Below are 19289 nucleotides of genomic sequence, written 5' to 3'. Positions count from 1 at the left end.
CTCTAATTAGTGTTGAAAAGGTTTATTTCAGGTTTATGTTGTTTTAGGAAAGGTTTAGGTTACTCTGGTTGGTGTAGGTGGTGAGGTAAGTTCATTAGAGGCTCATTAGTGAAGTTCAAAGGGTTAATTAGGCCTTAATTGCCTCTAATTAATGTCTGAGGTTTAGTTCAGGTTTTTGTTGTTTTAGGAAAGGTTTAGGTTACTTTGGTTGGTGTAGGTGGTGAGGTAAGTTCATTAGAGGCTCATTAGTGAAGTTCAAAGGGTTAATTAGGTCTTAATTGCCTCTAATTAATGTCTGAGAAGGTTTAGTTCAGGCTTATGTTGTTTTAGGAAAGGTTTAGGTTACTCTGGTTGGTGTAGGTGGTGAGGTAAGTTCATTAGAGGCTCATTAGTGAAGTTCAAAGGGTTAATTAGGTCTTAATCGCCTCTAATTAGTGTTGAAAAGGTTTAGTTCAGGTTTATGTTGTTTTAGGAAAGGTTTAGGTTACTTTGGTTGGTGTAGGTGGTGAGGTAAGTTCATTAGAGGCTCATTAGTGAAGTTCAAAGGGTTAATTAGGTCTTAATTGCCTCTAATTAATGTCTGAGAAGGTTTAGTTCAGGCTTATGTTGTTTTAGGAAAGGTTTAGGTTACTCTGGTTGGTGTAGGTGGTGAGGTTAGGTTCATTAGAGGCTCATTAGTGAAGTGCAAATGGTTAATTAGGTCTTAATTGCCTCTAATTAATGTCTGAGAAGGTTTAGTTCAGGTTTTTGTTGTTTTAGGAAAGGTTTAGGTTACTTTGGTTGGTGTAGGTGGTGAGGTTAGGTTCATTAGAGGCTGAATTTGAGGTGGAACGATGTGAGTCGGCGTGGTTCAGTGTGGCTTCGAGTAAATGTTTCGAAGTAGTTTCCAAAGGGATTCGGTACCAAGCGGCTGACGTACTTAAGTGAACTAACTTTACTTAACTTCACTTGACAAAGCTTCACATAACTTCACTTAACTTCACATTTAACACAGAACTTCACAAAACTTTACATAACTTCACTGTCAAAACTTCAGATAACTTGACATAACTTCACAAAACTTCACAGAACTTCACTTGACATAAATTGACTTAGCAAATTAAGAGTTTGGCAGGCTGGGCGGGTTATTCTATGATGTTTTAGTAGGCTAGAATTGTTTTACGGAAGAAGGTAGAATAAGGGAGGGGTGGTGAGGGGCAGGGAAGTCTTCGATGTGCTTCAAGTGCTTTGAATCAATGTCTCGGAGGTTTTGGTAAAGATTCACTGAGTGTAGAGATGAGCTTACGGTACTTGTTATCAGGTAGCCTACTTAACATCATCCTTTGGGAGTAACACATGCTTGGGGTGTTTACAGTAAATTAGGGTAAATGTATAGTTTAGCTCCACCTCTTCAAAATCTCATATACGTGTTGATATTAGGGTAAAATACACTCTCTCTCTCTCTCTCTCTCTCTCTCTCTCTCTCTCTCTCTCTCTCTCTCACACACACACCTGGTCTTAGGACATTAATAGGCTATCCAACACTTCATATCTATTTTCTTAACAGTATAACGTATAACAGTATAGCGTCACAGCCACGTCCAAGGCACATACGATAGTTGATATAACGAACTCTGTAGAAAACGGGATTAACATGTCTAATAAATAATAGTTACGCTGTATTTGAGTAAAGGAGATGAACTTTCAAGATAAGTCAATGAATAAAAATAGATGGATAGTTAAAGAAGAATGAGTTACACAGTGTTAGAAAATAGCAAAGTAAATGTCAACGAAAACTGCATGAAAGTAAAACAGTGAAGAGTAAAGTAAATTAAAGTAAAAAGAATATATTTAAACACGACATTTATAATAGTTAAGCCGTGTTAGAATAAAGGAGAGAAATATTAAAGAATTATCATGAAAAATCGAGTATTATAAAAAAGTATAAATTAAAGTAAAAAGTAATAGATGGAAAACGAAAGAAAAGTATCATAGACGTAATGAATAAATACAATATGACAAAATTAATGTAGTAAGTAAAAAAAAAGTAAAAAAATAGCAAATAATAGATAATGATAGATAAAAATAATAGACTGAAAATTAAAGACGAGTATAATCATAAGCGAAATAAATAAAAAGAAGAAAATTAAGATATCAAGGAAAAAACGAGTAAAAATTAACGAATATTGTAAAAAAACTACTGAAATAATATAAATAATGGCGAGGCATCGAGAGAGCTCTTGGTTAGAGTATTAAAAAAAACCACATCAGTTAATCTTCTCTTTTGAAAATGTTTTAATTAAGAAGAAGTTGTGATAGAGATGCAAAGGAAAGGAACTGTTGGGTTGATTGTCATTGGTGATTTTCTCTCTCTCTCTCTCTCTCTCTCTCTCTCTCTCTCTCTCTCTCTCTCTCTCTCTCTCTCTCTCTGATTGTCTTTCTTTTCTCCTTTCTTCCTTTTATGCTTCCTTTCTTGCTCTCACTTCCTTTTTTTTGTTTATTTTCTTATCCCATTCTCTCTCTCTCTCTCTCTCTCTCTCTCTCTCTCTCTCTCTCTCTGATTGTCTTTCTTTTCTCCTTTCTTCCTTTTATGCTTCCTTTCTTGCTCTCACCTCCTTTTTTTGTTTATTTTCTTATCCCATTCTCTCTCTCTCTCTCTCTCTCTCTCTCTCTCTCTCTCTCTCTCTCTCTCTCTCTCTCTCTCTCTCTCTCTCTCTCTCTCTCTCTGTATATTGACTAGGTTGTGAGAACTGGCCAAAGTGTCGGTAATAATAATAATAATAATAATAATAATAATAATAATAATAATATAATGATAATAAAAACAGTAATAATAATGAAAATAAAACTAGTGACAATTAGAAACAACATTAACAGTCAAACAACATCAGATTACTTACAAAACTAGCATCAAATCACTTCAATCACAAGGCTTATATACAAAGCAGTCTCCCTGAAGATGTTTCGTTGCTAATATTAAAGAAAACGGACAAATCTTAGTAATTACAAAAACCGAAAACAGCAAAAAAAAAAAATCGAAGAATATAAACTGAATAAGAAAAAAGTACAATTAGTTTCACCATTTAGAATACTGAAACGGGTAAATATATCGCTGTTCTTTTTAGACCGTTTCGTGTTTCATTGTAAAGTTTCGAGTCATGTTTAATAATCTCTTAGTCTATTTATTTTCTTAGTAATTTATTTTCTTTATGGTTTCGCACTTTTTAACTTTTTGCCACTTTAAAATCACTTTCCTTTATTTTGCTAGATTCTTACGGTACACTTGCTTGATTTTCCTCTAATTTACTTTTATTATGTCAGTTAGTTTTCAGTTTTTAACACATTAATTTTTCTGACATTTTTTCTTTGTGACACGATATATGAATGCCCTCTTTAACCTTTCCATTTCCTTCTTTCTTTCTTTCTTTCTGTCTTTTTTTATATTCATTTTTACCTTTTCCTTCGTTCCTTCTGCCTATATTATCGTTACTTTCGTTGTCGCCTTCTATCTATCTATCTATCCATATACTGTAGGCGCCTGGAACAATCGATGGCGTGGTTAGGGATTGTCAGGACACGGGCGGGGGTGGTGTTGGGGTCCTGACGGCGTAGCTGACGAGGGAGGGAGAAAGCACAAACCCAGGGCACTCCAGCGTGTTCACCATATGGTCCAAAGCCTCGTGGAAGGGCGAATAAATAGAACACTTGGTCATGGACAGCTGCGTCAGGAGGGACTGGAGGATGTTGAATGGGAGGGTCACCGCGGAGAAGTGAACGGGCTCCAGCGGGTCATAGATTCGAAAAAGACCCGCTGCGTATCGCCTTAGCTCCGTTATGTAGGGCCGCCCGACCACCACAGCGAAGGTCACGAAGTACAGAGCCCCGTAGAGAGTGTAGGTAACCCGCAACCCCGTCTGCAGCGTTGGCCCTTCGAGATAACGGAAGATTAGGTGGAAGAGTAACCCGCCGGAGAGGGCCAACATGAGCAGCTCCCATAGGCTTTCCCAGCTCACTTGGTACTGTCTGAATGGCACCGGTTCATGGAGGTGCAGGAATAGCCAAGGGGTGCCACGCGCTCTCAACTCCCCACGTACGGTGCCATAGTCTATCCGAAGGTGTAGGATCTGGTTCAGTGTCTCCAGGAACCCGGGATATGGCACGACCACATCCCTGATCACGGTGAGGTGGTTGAACTGGGCCACACTTCTGCCAAGCCCCACGCAGTCCATGAAATCGTGTCGTATCGCCTCCTCCTTGTTGACGAGCTTCCATTTCGTTGAGTTTAAGGCTTCGATCACCGGGTAGCGACGAGACAGCATACGGAGCTCTTCAAAAGGCGACCTGCTAGCGTTACATATCACTAACGCGTTACGATACAGCCTCTGCGAGCGTATATTCCTATCCACCTCCGTTACTAACTGCGAGAGCACCTTATCCTCCTCGTACTCCGGTTTCTTGGCGATTATAACAATGAGGTGATCTAGATTTTCACGTAGAAGAGTTCGATGGAAGGCCAGGGACTCGAATTCATCAGTTTCCCCTAAATACTCCTTCACGCCTTGCCGTCTGTGCTCTCTTTTCACGACCTCGATCTCCTGGTTCCTCAGCGGGTCCTCCTGGTAGAAGAGAGAGTAGATTTTGTCGCTACAGAAGACGGGGAGGATGACGAGGAGGACGAAGAAGTAGATGAAGGCGAGGATGAGTTGGTGAGGCGTCATGTTGGGTTTTCTCTTTTGCTCCGTCATTCCCTATTCAAGCGTGGACTGTGCCATTGTTGCGTGAATTCACATATTGGGCAATTTTTAGTCCATATTCGCGCGTTTTTCCATCCTGGGCCTGGAAAGGGAATAGAAGAGGATGTTAAAAGGATGAAAAAACGGTTAATTATGCTTTTGAAGTCTGTTGTGTGTAGTTGAATAGAAATAAGAGAGTGAAGGAAGGTCCCTTGTTGTTTACCTGCAACAATAAACTATCAATCAATCAATCAGGTGAGGCAAAGGAAGTATGATAGCAAGGAGTCCTCCGTGGCGGATGGACATCATTCAAAAGAGGAATGGTATAGGATGTTGATGATAGTAAGGGGGATTGACGAGGCTGTTAACATCTCGAAAAAGGAATGGAATGGGAGTTTAGATTGTGAAAAGACGTTTAGTAAAGCATTTGAAATCTGAAAAGGAATAGAAAAGGATGTTAGTGATAAGGAGAAAGGTTGAATATGCTATAGAAAAGGAACATAATAAGACTTAAGAGTTATAAGAAGGCGTTTAGTCATCCAAGTAAACTCAGAAGAATAGAATAGTATGTTTGTGATAAAGAAAGATTGGATGTTCTGTTAATTTTTTTTTTTTACAATATATCTGAAAGGAATAGAATAGGGCGATAAACTGATAAATACGAGGGAGGGAAGGAACGAAAGAGTAGATAAAGAGTGAAATGGAATAAAGATGAGAAAGATAAGGAAAGGAAAAGTTGATAAAAGTGAGGACAGTTGATGATAAGCTTCTCTCTCTCTCTCTCTCTCTCTCTCTCTCTCTCTCAATTCAGGACAGACCCAGTTATATAATCTTGATCGTATGTGCATGTGGGTCTTATTAATATAACTCTCTCTCTCTCTCTCTCTCTCTCTCTCTCTCTCTCTCTCGATGTAGATTAGATAACGGAATTCACACACACACACACACACACACACACACACACACACACACACACACACACTTCATTACTATATAGTTTTCACAATTCTTTTCTCTCTTTCATTATTTTCTTTATTTTCTACTCTCTGCCTTCCTTCCGTCCTTCTTTTCCATCATTCTCTCCTTTCGTTTTCTTCGTTCTTTCTTTCCTTTCTGTTTTCATTCCATATTGTCTTCCTTCTTTTCTTTCTTTCTTCCTATCTTCCTTTTTTCTTTCTCTTCCTTTTATTATTTTCTTTATTTGTTTTGTTTTTTCATTGGGTTGTTTTAATTTCTTTTCTTTACCCATCTTCCTTTTTTTTCTTTTCTCTTCCTTTTCTTCTTTCATTTATTTATTTTTTATCGTATTTCTTTTATTTTCCATTATTTTCAAGGTCACAGGTATAGGGTACAGGTAAACTATTAACTACCTCTTTCATTACGCATTCACCTGAGGTATTTTTAGACGCACTCAATAAGTTATGCGTCTAATCTATTTTCCTTTCTTTTTCTTCTTTTCTTCTTTTCTTGTTTTGTTTCATCGGTCACGGTCACTCGCATGGTCTATTTTTGCTTCACTTTTGTTTAGATTTCGTTAACTTCACTGCACTATAGTTTTAGGTGTGTGTGTGTGTGTGTGTGTGTGAATCAGCCTCACACACACACACACACACACACACACACACACACACACACACACAGCCAGACTGTTCCTGATATTTAACCTTTTCAAGCATCCCCGTCTTTACACACTCACTCACATGTGCACTCTGAAGGCTGCTGTGTGTGTGTGTGTGTGTTAGACGAGGTATACTCACTTAGAAATCATCAGAAAAACTCGTATATCGGCAACTGCGTCAATACCACCACCACCACCACTACCAGCAGCCTCTCCCTACCCCCTTCCCTCTCCCTGAACTCAACACCACCACCATCACCACCAGCACGATCACCACCACCTCACCTCCCGTTTTCTATATCTTTCCTTCTTTCTTCCCTCCACCTTAGTCACGTTTCTCTCCCTTTTTACCTCCTCCTCCTCCTCCTCCTTCACTTGTCACTTCACACACATATAGAGAGATGAGTTTTAAGGGAATATACACACACACACACGGAAGCCGGTACCTATTCACGCACGCACAAACACACACACACACACGCGGATATACACACACAGATAATGAGATGGTTACCGTGGCGACATCTTGCAACTGTTAAATGGACGAGTTGGCGAATAGTTGCTTTTATGGGTGTTTTTTTTTGTTATTACTTTAGGGGTCTATTTGGGTTTGGGTATGTGTTTATGTGTGTGTGTGTGTGTGTGTGTGTGTGTGTGTTTTGTCTGTACGTGTGTGTGTGTGTTTTGTCTGTACTTGTGTGTGTGTGTGTGTGTGTGTGTGTGTGTGTGTGTGTTACCTATCTTGGTCCACCTGCTGTTGCCAAATGCTTACGTGTCTGGTTTAAGATAGATACTGGTGCTCTACTCTCTCTCTCTCTCTCTCTCTCTCTCTCTCTCTCTCTCTCAATAACTAATTCCCAAAGCCCAGAAAGAAGATGAATCAAGTTCTTTCATTATTATTATTATTATTATTATTATTATTATTATTATTATTATTATTATTATTATTAGAGCAGGAATATATCAACATGAGTCCAAGAATATTTTAAGTTCATCTTCATTTTCCTCATTACAAATAAATTAACAAACAAACTCATGAATGACATAATATATAGCCCCGAACTGCTTACTTACTCACTTACTCACCTGTACTTACTCATTAACTCACATACTTCTTTCTTTATTGACAGTAACCGAAAGAGAGAGAGAGGAAGACAGCGAAAGAAATATATAAAAGGATTCGTCAAAACAGTGGATGGAAGTGAGGAGGCGAAGGACGTTTGATAAAGAGGAAGAATGAATAAAGAAGAGGAGAAGAAAGAGGAGAAAGAGAGATGATAAGAAGATTAGACCAACGTTGAGATGCGTACGATACTTTGCTAGCTTGATAAGGATGACAGTGTTTATAATTAGAGAAGAAGAAGAGAATAAAAAAGAATATAGAAGAAGAAAAAAGAAGATAAAGAAGAAAAATAGAATATAGAAGAAGAAAAAAGATGAAGAAGAAAAAGAACGTTGAGGTGAAAACGTTTGAATAAAGAAGAAAAAGTGAATATAGAAGAAGAAAAAGAACTTGAAGAAGACAACATTGAGGAACATACTGCATTTCTCTAAGGTAAGTTAAAGCTATTTTTTCTCTTACCATTTATTCCATCTTCCGTTTTCTTCTTCTTTTTTTCGTTTCCTTGTTTGTTTTTCAATGGATTCTCTGCTTCCCTGCTTTGATATTATAGTCTGTGCTGAAAAGAAGAGAATGGAAGTGACTGAGAAAATGGTGTCTTTGAAGGGGCTACTTTGTTTGGTTTTGCTCGTTGTTGTTGTTGTTGTTGTTCCTCTTCTTCTTTTCCGCCTTCTTCCTCCTCCGCCTCCCCTTTCTCATTCTCATCCTTCATTTTCTTCTTCTAATTCTTCTTCTTCTTCTTTTTCCTGCTTTATATCGTTCCATTCTCTCTCTCTCTCTCTCTCTCTTTCTCTCTCTCAGCAAGTATATATATAAAAAAGGAAATCCAAAACTTCAGGAGATAAAATACAAATACATATTTTTATTCATTTTATACATTGTCATTTTTTTATATAAGGCATTTTTTTTTATATAATATCTGTTAACTTTGATCTATTTCTGCTTCGCTGCAAAACTCAGGATAATAACATGTAAGGAGGAGGAGGAGGAGGAGGAGGAGGAGGAGGAGGAAGACACGGAAGCAAAAATGATAAAGTTATGGATCAAAACAAACAACAGAAAACGAGACATCATCATCACCATCTTCATCGTCATCGTCATCGTTTTCTTCACAACCATGAACTCCTTTTTTTTATATATATTTTCTTCCTTGCAATTCTTTTTTTACAAGCTTTAAAAAAATTGGGGTTTCGTCATCAGCACATACGAAAAAGTAAAGCACCAGGAGACTTACTGTACTAATATGTAAAGCTTTTGTGACCCAGCGCGGGGCGGAAAAAAAGAAAAAAAAGTGTTTGTCGGCCGGTTCACTAAACACTTCGGGTCCTATCCTCTTGGTAACCCGACTGGAGCCTTTCGTCACCCAAGCCTTGCACTAAACAATCCCAGTTCGAATCTTGAAGGGGGGTATATTTCTGCTTCCAAACATCCACATTTGACAAGGCTTTCGTAGGAGTTGTGGGGTAAACATTTTCAGTTCGAATCCTGAAGGGGAGTATTTTTAAACATTTCTGCTTCCAAACATCCACATCTGACAAGGCTTTCGTAGGAGTTGTGGGGTAAACATTCCCAGTTCGAATCCTGAAGGGGAGTATTTTTAAACATTTCTGCTTCCAAACATCCACATCTGACAAGACTTTCGTAGGAGTTGTGGGGTAAACATTTTCAGTTCGAATCCTGAAGGGGAGTATTCTTAAACATTTCGCTGCCCAAACATCCACATTTAAGGCTTTCGTAGGAGTTGTGAGTGGGCGTTTCCATGGGTAGTCTTATGATGAAAAACACTCATGGGAACTCGACTGATCTCAACCAGACTAATCTCTTTTGTTCCCATATTTGACAAGGCTTTCGTGGATTTTTTTGGGGGGGTATTTCCGCAGGCTAGTTTTGTAAGTCTAGTGATCGTTTGACAAGGCTTCTGCACCATGAATGTGAAAAAGCACTCATGGCAACCCAACTAATCTATTTTGTGACCTTGGGAAATGTCGTGAGAGCCGAAGTACCAGGAACTTTAGCACGAAGACAGCGACCCGAATGCTTAATGAATCGGCCTTGTTAAAACTACTCGATATTAAAGCTTGACACAACAGCGACCCGTCCTCTTATAAGCGCGCCAAGCTGAGGAACGGGAGGGGGGAGGGGGGTAGAGGAACGGGGGTAAGGCTTGTTCGATATACGCGGGTGATTCGGTTTACGCGAATTCGTTCTACGAGGATTCGTTTTACGCGAGGGTTCGACTTAGGCTAAAAACACCACATTGGGACCTTGGCGTACGGAGGGGGGTACTTACGTTTAGTCTATTGCACATTCTTGAGCCACGGCACTCGTTGGAGGGGGGCGGGAGGGAGGAAAAAGGGGGGAAGGAGGAGGACGAGGAAAGAGTGAAGGTGGGACTGGTTTTGGATGGGGAAGGACAAGGATGTGTATGGGTTTATAGTTAACGAAAAGGGGCATGGAAGGGAAGGATCAGGGTATAGGATGAGGATGTGTAAGAGGTTGCAGTAAACGAAATGGGGCATGGAAGGGGAGGATCAGGGGGTAGGGTGAGGATGTGTAAGGGAATCTAGTTATAGGAGGGGTCCGTGGAGGGGGTCTGGTACGTGTCAGGGGCATAAGAAGTGGGAGGGAAGGTGATAGGGGGTCCGGGGGCCTTGGACGGGTACTGGGCGATCCCTTCATAGCTCACTTCCGCCACGTAACCTAGCTCATGGTCGGCTCTGAAGCTTACGATCTGCTTACGACCGTCGGGGAGGAGGACGGAGTATTGCCCCTTGGTGACCACGCCGTCTGAGTCTTCGTTGTGGCTGAAGACGTTCCCATTGTACTCATCGTTGACGGCGTAGGCGAAGGTGAACGGCATGCCCTCCTGTAGGTGAAGGGAAGGTTAGGTTAGGTTAGGTTAAGTTAGGTATGAAATAGAAGGTAGAATCGTGTGAAGAGGAAGGAAAGGGAATGTTATGTAGCGGTGGTTTTGTTGTGGTTAGGAGAATAAGCGGAAATATGACTTGCGGGAAACAGAGGAGGAGGAGGAGGGGAAGGAAGACGAAGAGGAGGAGAAGGAGAATGATAAGAAGTACAAGGGAAAGGAAGAGAATGGAGATGATTAGAAGGGAAGGAGGAATAGGAAAAGAGCAAAAGAAGGAGGAGGAGGAGGAGGAAATGGGAAATGAAAAAGGAAAATAACAAAGACGAGAAGGAAAATCGTAAAAGGAGAAGAAGGTTGGGAAAGAAGTAGAATGGAAAGGAAGAGAATGGAGATGATTAGAAGGGGAAGGAGGGACAGGAAAGAGAGCAAGAGGAGGAGGAGGAGGAAATGGAAAATGAAAAAGCAAGATAACAAAGACGAGAAGGAAAATTAAAAGAGGAGAAGAATAAAGATGAGAAAGAAGAAGAACGGAAAGGAAAAGAGAATGAGAAGGGAAAGGAGAGACAGAAAAGGAGGAAGAGGAGGAGGAGGAGGAAATGGAAAATGAAAAAGCAAGATAACAAAGACGAGAAGGAAAATTAGAAGAGGAGAAGAATAAAGATGAGAAAGAAGAAGAATGGAAAGGAAAAGAGAATGAGAAGGGAAAGGAGAGACAGAAAAGGAGGAAGAGGAGGAGGAGGAGGAGGAAATGGAAAATGAAAAAGCAAGATAACAAAGACGAGAAGGAAAATTAAAAGAGGAGGAGAATAAAGATGAGAAAGAAGAAGAACGGAAAGGAAAAGAGAATGAGAAGGGAAAGGAGAGACAGAAAAGGAGGAAGAGGAGGAGGAGGAGGAGGAGGAGGAGGAGGAAATAAAAAAAAGGAAGCAGTAAAAGAAAGCAAAATAAAATGATTTAAAGATTAACTATTTGCTACCTGGCTTAATGAAGGTAATTAATTAATCCACCTCACCTCTCCACACGATAACTCACCTTTCCATAGCCTCCACCTCCAACCAGTTCTCGGCCCTCGTATCCACCGGCTCCACCCGCTCCACCTGCACCTCCCACTCCACCTAGGCCCCCTGCACCTCCATATCCACCTTCTCCACCCACTCCACCAACACCGCCAACTCCACCTGCATCTCCATATCCACCTGCTCCACCAACTCCACCTAGTCCACCTGCATCTCCATATCCACCTGCTCCACCCACTCCACCCACTCCACCTAGTCCACCTGCATCTCCATATCCACCTGCTCCACCTACTCCACCCACTCCACCTAGTCCACCTGCACCTCCATATCCACCTCCAACACCACCACCCACTCCACCTACTCCACCTAGTCCACCTGCACCTCCATATCCACCTCCAACACCACCACCCACTCCACCTACTCCACCTAGTCCAGCTCCACCTCCATATCCACCTCCAACACCACCACCCACTCCACCCACTCCACCTAGTCCACCTGCGCCTCCACCATATCCACCTCCAACACCACCACCCACTCCTCCTACTCCACCTAGTCCACCTGCACCTCCATATCCACCTGCTCCACCCACTCCACCAAGTCCACCTAGTCCACCTGCATCTCCATATCCACCTCCAACACCACCACCTACTCCACCCACTCCACCTAGTCCACCTGCGCCTCCACCATATCCACCTCCAACACCACCACCTACTCCACCCACTCCACCTAGTCCACCTGCACCTCCATATCCACCTCCAACTCCACCACCCACTCCACCTAGTCCACCTGCACCTCCATATCCACCTCCAACTCCACCACCCACTCCACCTAGTCCACCTGCACCTCCATATCCACCTGCTCCACCCACTCCACCTAGACCACCTGCACCTCCACCTAGGCCAACATCACCATCACCATAATCACCACCAAGTCCATTTCCACCTCCAAAACCACCACCAACTCCACCACCTAATCCACCACCGTGCCCTCCACCCAGGCCATAGCTACCGGAGGGGGTGGTGGGGGTGCCATAAGACTGAGTGGGAGTGGGAGTGCCATAGCTTGGGATGGTGATGGGGGGGCCATAGCTCTGGGTAGGAGTGACTGGAGGGCCATAGCTTTGTTTAGGAGGGCCATAAGACTGTTTAGGAGGGCCATATGATTGTTTAGGAGGGCCATAGGATTGCTTAGGGGTCACTGGTGGGCCATAGGATTGGGTGGGGGTTACTGGAGGGCCATATGAAGGGGAAGGGGTGCCATAAGTATTCTTAGGTGGGCCATAGCTGGGCTTGGGAGTGCCATAGGTGGGTTTAGGTGTTCCGTAGGTGGGCCGGGGCTTGGGAGTGCCATAGGTGGTTTTGGGAGGGCCATAGGAAGGTGTAGGGGTGCCATATGTTGTCTTGGGAGGGCCATAGGAAGGTGTAGGGGTGCCATATGTTGTCTTGGGAGGGCCATAGGAAGGTGTAGGGGTGCCATATGTGGTCTTGGGAGGGCCATAGGAAGGTGTAGGGGTGCCATAGGTGGTCTTGGGAGGGCCATAGGAAGGTGTAGGGGTGCCATAGGTGGTCTTGGGAGGGCCATAGGAAGGCTTCGGCGTGCCATAGGTGGTCTTGGGAGGGCCATAGGAAGGTGTAGGGGTGCCATAGGTGGTCTTGGGAGGGCCATAGGAAGGCTTCGGCGTGCCATAGGTGGTCTTGGGAGGGCCATAGGAAGGTGTAGGGGTGCCATAGGTGGTCTTGGGAGGGCCATAGGAAGGCTTCGGCGTGCCATAGGTGGGGCCAGGGGTCGGGGTGCCATAGGTTGGGCCAACAGTGGGAGGACCATAGGACGTCTTGGGTGGACCGTACGTTGGCTTCGGTGTGGTGGGGCCATAAGAGTCCTTCGGGGGGCCATAGGTATCCTTCGGGGGGCCATAGGAGTCCTTCGGGGGGCCATAGGAATCCTTAGGAGGGCCATAGGTCGGGCCAGGGGTAGTAGGACCATAGGAGGTGACAGGGGGACCGTAGGAAGGCACAGGTGTGGAGGGGCCATAGGAGTCCTTAGGAGGCCCATAGGAATCCTTAGGTGGACCATACGAATCCTTAGGAGGGCCATAGGAGTCCTTAGGTGGACCATAGGAATCCTTAGGAGGGACATATGAATCCTTAGGAGGCCCGTAGGATGGCTGGGGGGTGGTGGGGCCATAACCAGGAGTCGGGGATTTCAGGAACACCGATGAAGGACCACTAGGAAGGATGGGGCGGGCTGTTGATGGTCCCGTGAAGGGCTTGAAGGATGGGACACTCAATCCTGCGCCGGCCCCGACATCCCCGCCAGCAGGAGATCCTAGTGGGGGGAGGTATCCTGTGTCGGGCTCATCGTATCCTGCAGGACCGTCGCCTAAGGAATCGCCGGGGAGGCCGAAGGGAGTTTTGGGGGCATCGTAGGAGTACCCGGAGGAGTGCCCGTGGTCGTGGTCGTGGTCGTGGTCGTGACTGTGGCCCCCGAGGAGAGAGGGTGCCCCCGTGGCCAGGCCCAGAGTGGCGCTTATCACCGCTAACACCTGTGGGAGAGTGGTAGTGAGAGGTAGTGAGAGGTGGTGATGATGGTGGTGGTGAAGTTTGTTTGGTGGTGATGGTGGTGGTGATGATGGTGGTGATGTTTGTGTGTTGATGGTGGTGGTGGTGGTGGTGGTAGTAGTAGTAGTAGTAGTAGTAGTAGTGGTAGACTTTCATATTAACACCACACAAAGTTACTTAATCAAACACACACACACACACACACACACACACACACACACACACACACACACACACACACACACACACACACACACACACACACACACATAAGCAATTGTTTGGTTTCCTTAGACAAATTGTGTCATGCATCTCCTCCTCCTCCTCCTCCTCCTCCTTTCGGCACTCCTTACATAACACCAATCCTCCCTTCCTCTTTCCCTCCCTCCTTCCTTCCCTCCTTCCTTCCCTCCATTGAAAGTGAAAGTTTCCTCCATGCTCCGAATTTGTTATCATATTTCACTCAGTGCGGTGGAGGAAAGGAGGGAAGGAGGAGGAAAGAGGGAGGGAGGGAGGGAGGAGGAAAGATGGATGGAGGGAGGAAGGAGGGAAGACCATGGAAGGAGGCAAAGTGGAGGGAAAGGAGAGGAGAGGAAGGAAGGAAGGAAGGAAGGAGAGAGATAGACAGAGAGAGAGAGAGATAGAGAGAGGATAGAGAGAGAGAGAGAGAGAGAGAGAGAGAGAGAGAGAGAGAGAGAGAGAGAGAGAGAGAGAGAGAGAGAGAGAGAGAGAGAGAGAGAGAGAGAGAGAGAGAGAGAGAGAGAGAGGTCAAGGTAGCAGTAATAGTAGAAGTAGTAGTAATAGTAATAGTAGTAGTAGTAGTAGTAGTAGTAGTAATAGTGGTAATGATAGTGGCAATCAGCCTGTTCTCGTGTTGCCTTTCACTGCAATCTCGCCCTTCCCGTGACCTACAATAAAGCTCTTAGGTCACGCCACGCCCTTCCTACCCCCCCCCCTTCCCTTCCCTTCCCTTCCCTTCCCTTCCCTCCTGTCGAGTCATTTTTAATCATCCCTTCCCTTCTTATTTGTCTTATTTTTCTTATTTCCTTATTTTCCTTCTCCTCCATTTTCTTTCTCACTAAGTTAACAAAATCCTTCTATACGTACATTCAATTTTATTCTCTCATTCTCACTAACTTACTTTCCCTTTTTAACTGCATCTCAAACCCCTTCGTCACCTTATTTACACATCAGCCAAATTCCACTACACACATTCCAACCCCTTCCATATTACTCCCAATCTCTTATATACACGATTAAATCCTCTTATAATATCGCCAATCTCATTTATGGACTTTTAAAACCTGTACCGCATTCCACCTGTCATTGTTTACCTTTTCTCTAACTCAAGTTCGTATGTGTCAATCTCATTTATAGACGTTTCGATTCTCTTGTATTTGTTAGCTTTCCCACTTTCTTCTTTCTTTGTATAATTTCTTTTATTTCATTTCTTTCTTTCTTTTTCTTCCTTCAAACTGTATATTTATTCTTTCTTTCTTTACATAATTTCTTTCATATCCTTTCATTCTTTCTTTTCCTTCCTTCAAACTGTCTATCTATTCCTTCTTTCTTTACATAATTTCTTTCATATCCTTTCATTCTTTCTTTCCCTTCCTTCAAACTGTCTATCTATTCCTTCTTTCTTTATATAATTTCTTTCACTTTCTTCCATTCTTTCTTTTTATTCCTTCAAACTGTCTCTCTATTCCTTCCTTCTTTCTCTCTCTTATCGCCAACCTCATTCATGGGCTTTTAAAACCTGTATCGCATTCCACCTGTCATTATGTTTGTCTTTTCTCTAACCTAAATTCGTATGTGTATCAGGTATTCACAGATGCCTTCACTCCTCACGTCAGCTGTTTCCAAAGGTCAAAATGGAGATCAATCGGGTTCTAATGTGTGTTTCTTTAGGTTCACGGTATAGAGGAAGGGTCAAACTATACCACCAGGGCCATAGAACTATCTCTGGAAATGACCCAAACTCCCACGAAAGCCTCACATCAACTATTTCCAGATGTCGAGAAGGAGATCAGTTGGGTTCTAATGAGTGGGGCTTTAGGTTCACGGTACAGAGGAAGGGTCAGACTACCACCAGGGTCATAAAACTACCCCTGGAAATGCATCAAACCCCCACGAAAGCTTTGTCAAATATGTGCTTGGGTGAATATGTTTAAAAATGTGACCTCTTAATCGATTACTTTCGCTGTGTAATTCGCTATTCAGTACATTAAGTGACTAGTTCGTTATAGATTTCGTTATTTATTTCTTCGTTACGTTATTAAGTCATTCATTTCGCTGTGTAATTCGCTATTCAATTCGTTAAGTGATTTTTTTCTAGGTTCACGGTACAGAGGAAGGGTCAAACCACCACCCGGGTCATACAACTACCCCTGGAAATGAACCTAACTCCCACGAAAGCCTTGTCTAATATGTGCTTGGGAGAAGACTATGTTTAAAAATGTGACCCTTCAATCGATTACTTTCGCTGTGTAATTCGCTATTCAATTCGTTAAGTGATTTTTTTCTAGGTTCACGGTACAGAGGAAGGGTCAAACCACCACCCGGGTCGTACAAATACCCCTGGAAATGAACCTAACTCCCACGAAAGCCTTGTCTAATATATGCTTGGGAGAAGACTGTGTTTAAAAATGTGACCCCTTAAATCGATTACTTTCCTTAACCTAATTTTTAAACCTCAAGTCACTGTGTATGTATGTGACGGGAATTCCTTTATATAAATGTCAATCTTCTATGCTTTTTACTTTTTGCTATTAACCCCCTTTCCTTTTTTTTCGTTTAATGCTTGCGGTTTTAGAAGCGGGTCAGAATTATTAGCGAAGAGTTCTTGATAATCTTGGGCGTGTCGGAATGTAAGGGTGGGGGTGGAGGGGGGAAGGGGGGTGGGGTGTGTCAATATGTGTGTGTGTGTGTGTGTGTGTGTGTGTGTTTTAATGAGATACTTTCGGTTTCTAGAGTAATTTGAGTTAACAGGAAAGAGGAGGAGGAGGAGGAGGAGGAGGAGAGAGAGAGAGAGACCCATTGCACTCCTTTGAAACCACATCATTGAACACACTCTCCAACCTCCTCCTCCTCTTCCTCCTCCTCCTCTTCCTCCTTCACCACCCTCACCACCCACATCACTCTCTCTCTCTTCCTTTCTCTTCCTTCCTTCACTTCCTCGTCAGGACACAAGAAGACCCCAAAAAACACCTTCACTATAAAAAAAAATACACTCGATCAGCTGGTTACGGGTCCTTTCCTCCTTGATGACTCCCAGAACGTGTTTATACATGTTACAGCGGAACTTAGAAGGGAAGGAGTATAGGATGAAGAGGAGGAGGAGGAAGAGGAAGAGGAAGCACTTGTGATTAAAATAGATCAGGGAGAGGAGAAAAATGAAGGAAGAGGAAGAGATAAAAAAGAGGAAGAGGGAAGACAAGAGGAGGAAGAAGAGGAGGAGGACTGGAGGTAAAAGGAAAGAGATTCACTTTCCAGAATATAAGAAAGAGGAAGAGGAGGAAGAGCAGGAGGAGACGAAGGAGGAGGAGAAGAAGTAATGAAGACTAATAGCTTTTAGAAAGAGGAAGAGGAGAAGAAGAAGAAGAATTGCTCGTATTAGAAGAGGAGGAGGAGGAGGAGGAGGAGAAGGCAGAAAATCACTTAAACAAAAAGAAGAAAAAGAAATGCATGGAAGAGACTGGAGGATTGAGGGAAGAAGGAAAAGAAGAAGATGAAGAAGAAAAAGAAGAAGCAGAAGAAAACGAAGAAGAGGAAGAAGAAGAAGAAAACAACACTGACGAAGGCGCAGAAGAAGAGGATCAAGAAGAGGAGGAGAAGAGGCTCAACACCTTTACCGTACCTTCAGAAGCCGCATGTTTCTTTGACGGCGACGCAGAAGGGAGTGACTTGACGACCCACGTGAGCCCCTTATATACCTGCCGAGGGTGTGACGTCACGAGGCACCTTCACCCGCCTCTGGGACTGCTCCACCACCACCATCACCACCGTCATCATCATCATCATCTTCTTCTTCTTCTTCTTCTTCTTCTTCTTCTTCTTCTTCTTCTTCTCCTTATCTAGTTTTCATCTTTATAATGTATTTTTTGGGATGTTTTGGGGGTTGTGTGTGTGGGGGGGGAGGGGGTAGTTTGTGTGTGTGTGTGTGTGTGTGTGTGTGTGTGTGTGTGTGTGTGTGTGTGTGTTTTCTCTTTATTCATGCGTTTAGTTGACATTTTCTTCTTCTTCTTCTTCTTCTTCTTCTTCTTCTTAGTCCTCCTCCTCTTCTTCTTCTTCTTCCTCCTCCTCTTCTTCTTCTTCCTCCTCCTCTTCTTCTGATCTATTATTTCTTCCTGTTCCCGTTCTTCTCATTCTTCCTACTCTTGTTCTTTTCCTTGTTTTTTGTTTTCTTTCTCATTAACTTCCCCCTCCCTCCCTCTTCCCCCCCTGGACATTACCGTAGTACCCCCTAATAGAGCGTTGTGACACCCGTTTTCTTTGGGACCCATTAATGATAACCTCTTTACACTCTTTCACGACACGACGTTAGGCAAGCAAGCAATGGTGTGACCCCGTTTTCTTCTTCCTCCTCCTCTTCCTGTTTATTCCCAGACTATCGTAAACTCAAGAATACGAGAAATGATGTAGAGGATAAGGAAGAGGAAGAAGAAGAGGAAGAAGAAGAAGAAGAAGAAAAGGAGAAGAGAGAGAGAGAGAGAGAGAGAGAGAGAGAGAGAGAGAGAGAGAGAGAGCACTGTATTTCCATAACTCAGATACATACTTTTAGACATTCCCTCTCCCCTTCTCACTTATTTTGGGTTTCATAAGAGCGTGGGTCATTTCCAGGGGTAGTTTCATGACCCTGGTGGTAGTGTGACCCTTCCTCTGTACCGTGAACCTAACGAAACACTCATTAAAACCCGACTGATCTTCTTTTTCGGAATTTGGAAATAGCTGATATGAAACTTTCGTGGGAGTCTGGGGCATTTCCAGGGGTAGTTTCATGACCCTGGTGGTAGTGTGACCCATCTTCTGTACCGTGAACCTAACGAAACACTCATTAAAACCCGACTGATCTTCTTTTTCGGAATTTGGAAATAGCTGATATGAAGCTTTCATGGGAGTTTGGGTCATTTCCAGGGGTAGTTTCATGACCCTGGTGGTAGTGTGGCCCTTCTTCTATACCATGAACCCGAGCATACATATTTCACAAGGCTTCCGTGGGAGTTTGGGTCATTTCCGGGGGTGGTTTTGTGACCCTGGTGGTAGTGTGACCCTTCCTCTGTACCGTGAACCTAAAAGAACACTCATTTGAAGTTGAGAACCTGATTGATCTTGTCGGCTTTTGGAAATGGTTGACGTGACAGGAGGAATTTATCGTCTGAGAATAATGACTAATGTTT

The 19289-nt window shown here is 43.3% G+C and overlaps 2 protein-coding genes and 1 long non-coding RNA gene across 17 annotated transcripts; 1 reads left to right on the top strand and 2 right to left on the bottom strand.

The window, feature by feature from the left end:
* The first annotated feature begins 34 nt into the window (after positions 1-34).
* On the top strand, positions 35-1775 carry LOC126985260 (uncharacterized). The gene is made up of 2 exons (XR_007738449.1): positions 35-514; positions 659-1775. It is a non-coding gene; the product is annotated as an uncharacterized LOC126985260 (long non-coding RNA).
* A 566-nt stretch (positions 1776-2341) lies between these two features.
* LOC126985259 (uncharacterized) lies at positions 2342-7098 on the bottom strand. 12 transcript variants are annotated; one of them, XM_050839889.1, is made up of 2 exons: positions 7068-7098; positions 2342-4815 (listed from the first exon to the last, which is right to left on the bottom strand). In XM_050839889.1, the coding sequence occupies exon 2, from the start codon at positions 4722-4724 to the stop codon at positions 3549-3551; it is 1176 nt and encodes a 391-aa protein (XP_050695846.1). In that variant the 5' UTR covers positions 4725-4815; positions 7068-7098; the 3' UTR covers positions 2342-3548. The 12 variants fall into 12 exon arrangements, with proteins under 12 accessions (XP_050695846.1, XP_050695845.1, XP_050695839.1 ...); XM_050839888.1 differs by lacking the exon at positions 7068-7098 and adding an exon at positions 6845-6981; XM_050839882.1 differs by lacking the exon at positions 7068-7098 and adding an exon at positions 6777-6833.
* A 1341-nt stretch (positions 7099-8439) lies between these two features.
* LOC126985258 (pro-resilin-like) lies at positions 8440-17776 on the bottom strand. 4 transcript variants are annotated; one of them, XM_050839880.1, is made up of 5 exons: positions 17750-17776; positions 12086-13874; positions 11963-12025; positions 11349-11848; positions 8440-10316 (listed from the first exon to the last, which is right to left on the bottom strand). In XM_050839880.1, the coding sequence occupies exons 1-5, from the start codon at positions 17762-17764 to the stop codon at positions 10014-10016; spliced, it is 2670 nt and encodes an 889-aa protein (XP_050695837.1). In that variant the 5' UTR covers positions 17765-17776; the 3' UTR covers positions 8440-10013. The 4 variants fall into 4 exon arrangements, with proteins under 4 accessions (XP_050695837.1, XP_050695835.1, XP_050695834.1 ...); XM_050839878.1 differs by having other exon boundaries at positions 11963-13874; XM_050839877.1 differs by having other exon boundaries at positions 11349-12025.
* Between the last annotated feature and the right edge of the window lie 1513 nt (positions 17777-19289).

The sequence above is a fragment of the Eriocheir sinensis genome, chromosome 59 (genome assembly GCF_024679095.1).
Source record: "Eriocheir sinensis breed Jianghai 21 chromosome 59, ASM2467909v1, whole genome shotgun sequence".
NCBI lineage: Eukaryota > Metazoa > Arthropoda > Malacostraca > Decapoda > Varunidae > Eriocheir > Eriocheir sinensis.
This window is presented reverse-complemented; position numbering and strand designations above follow the sequence as displayed.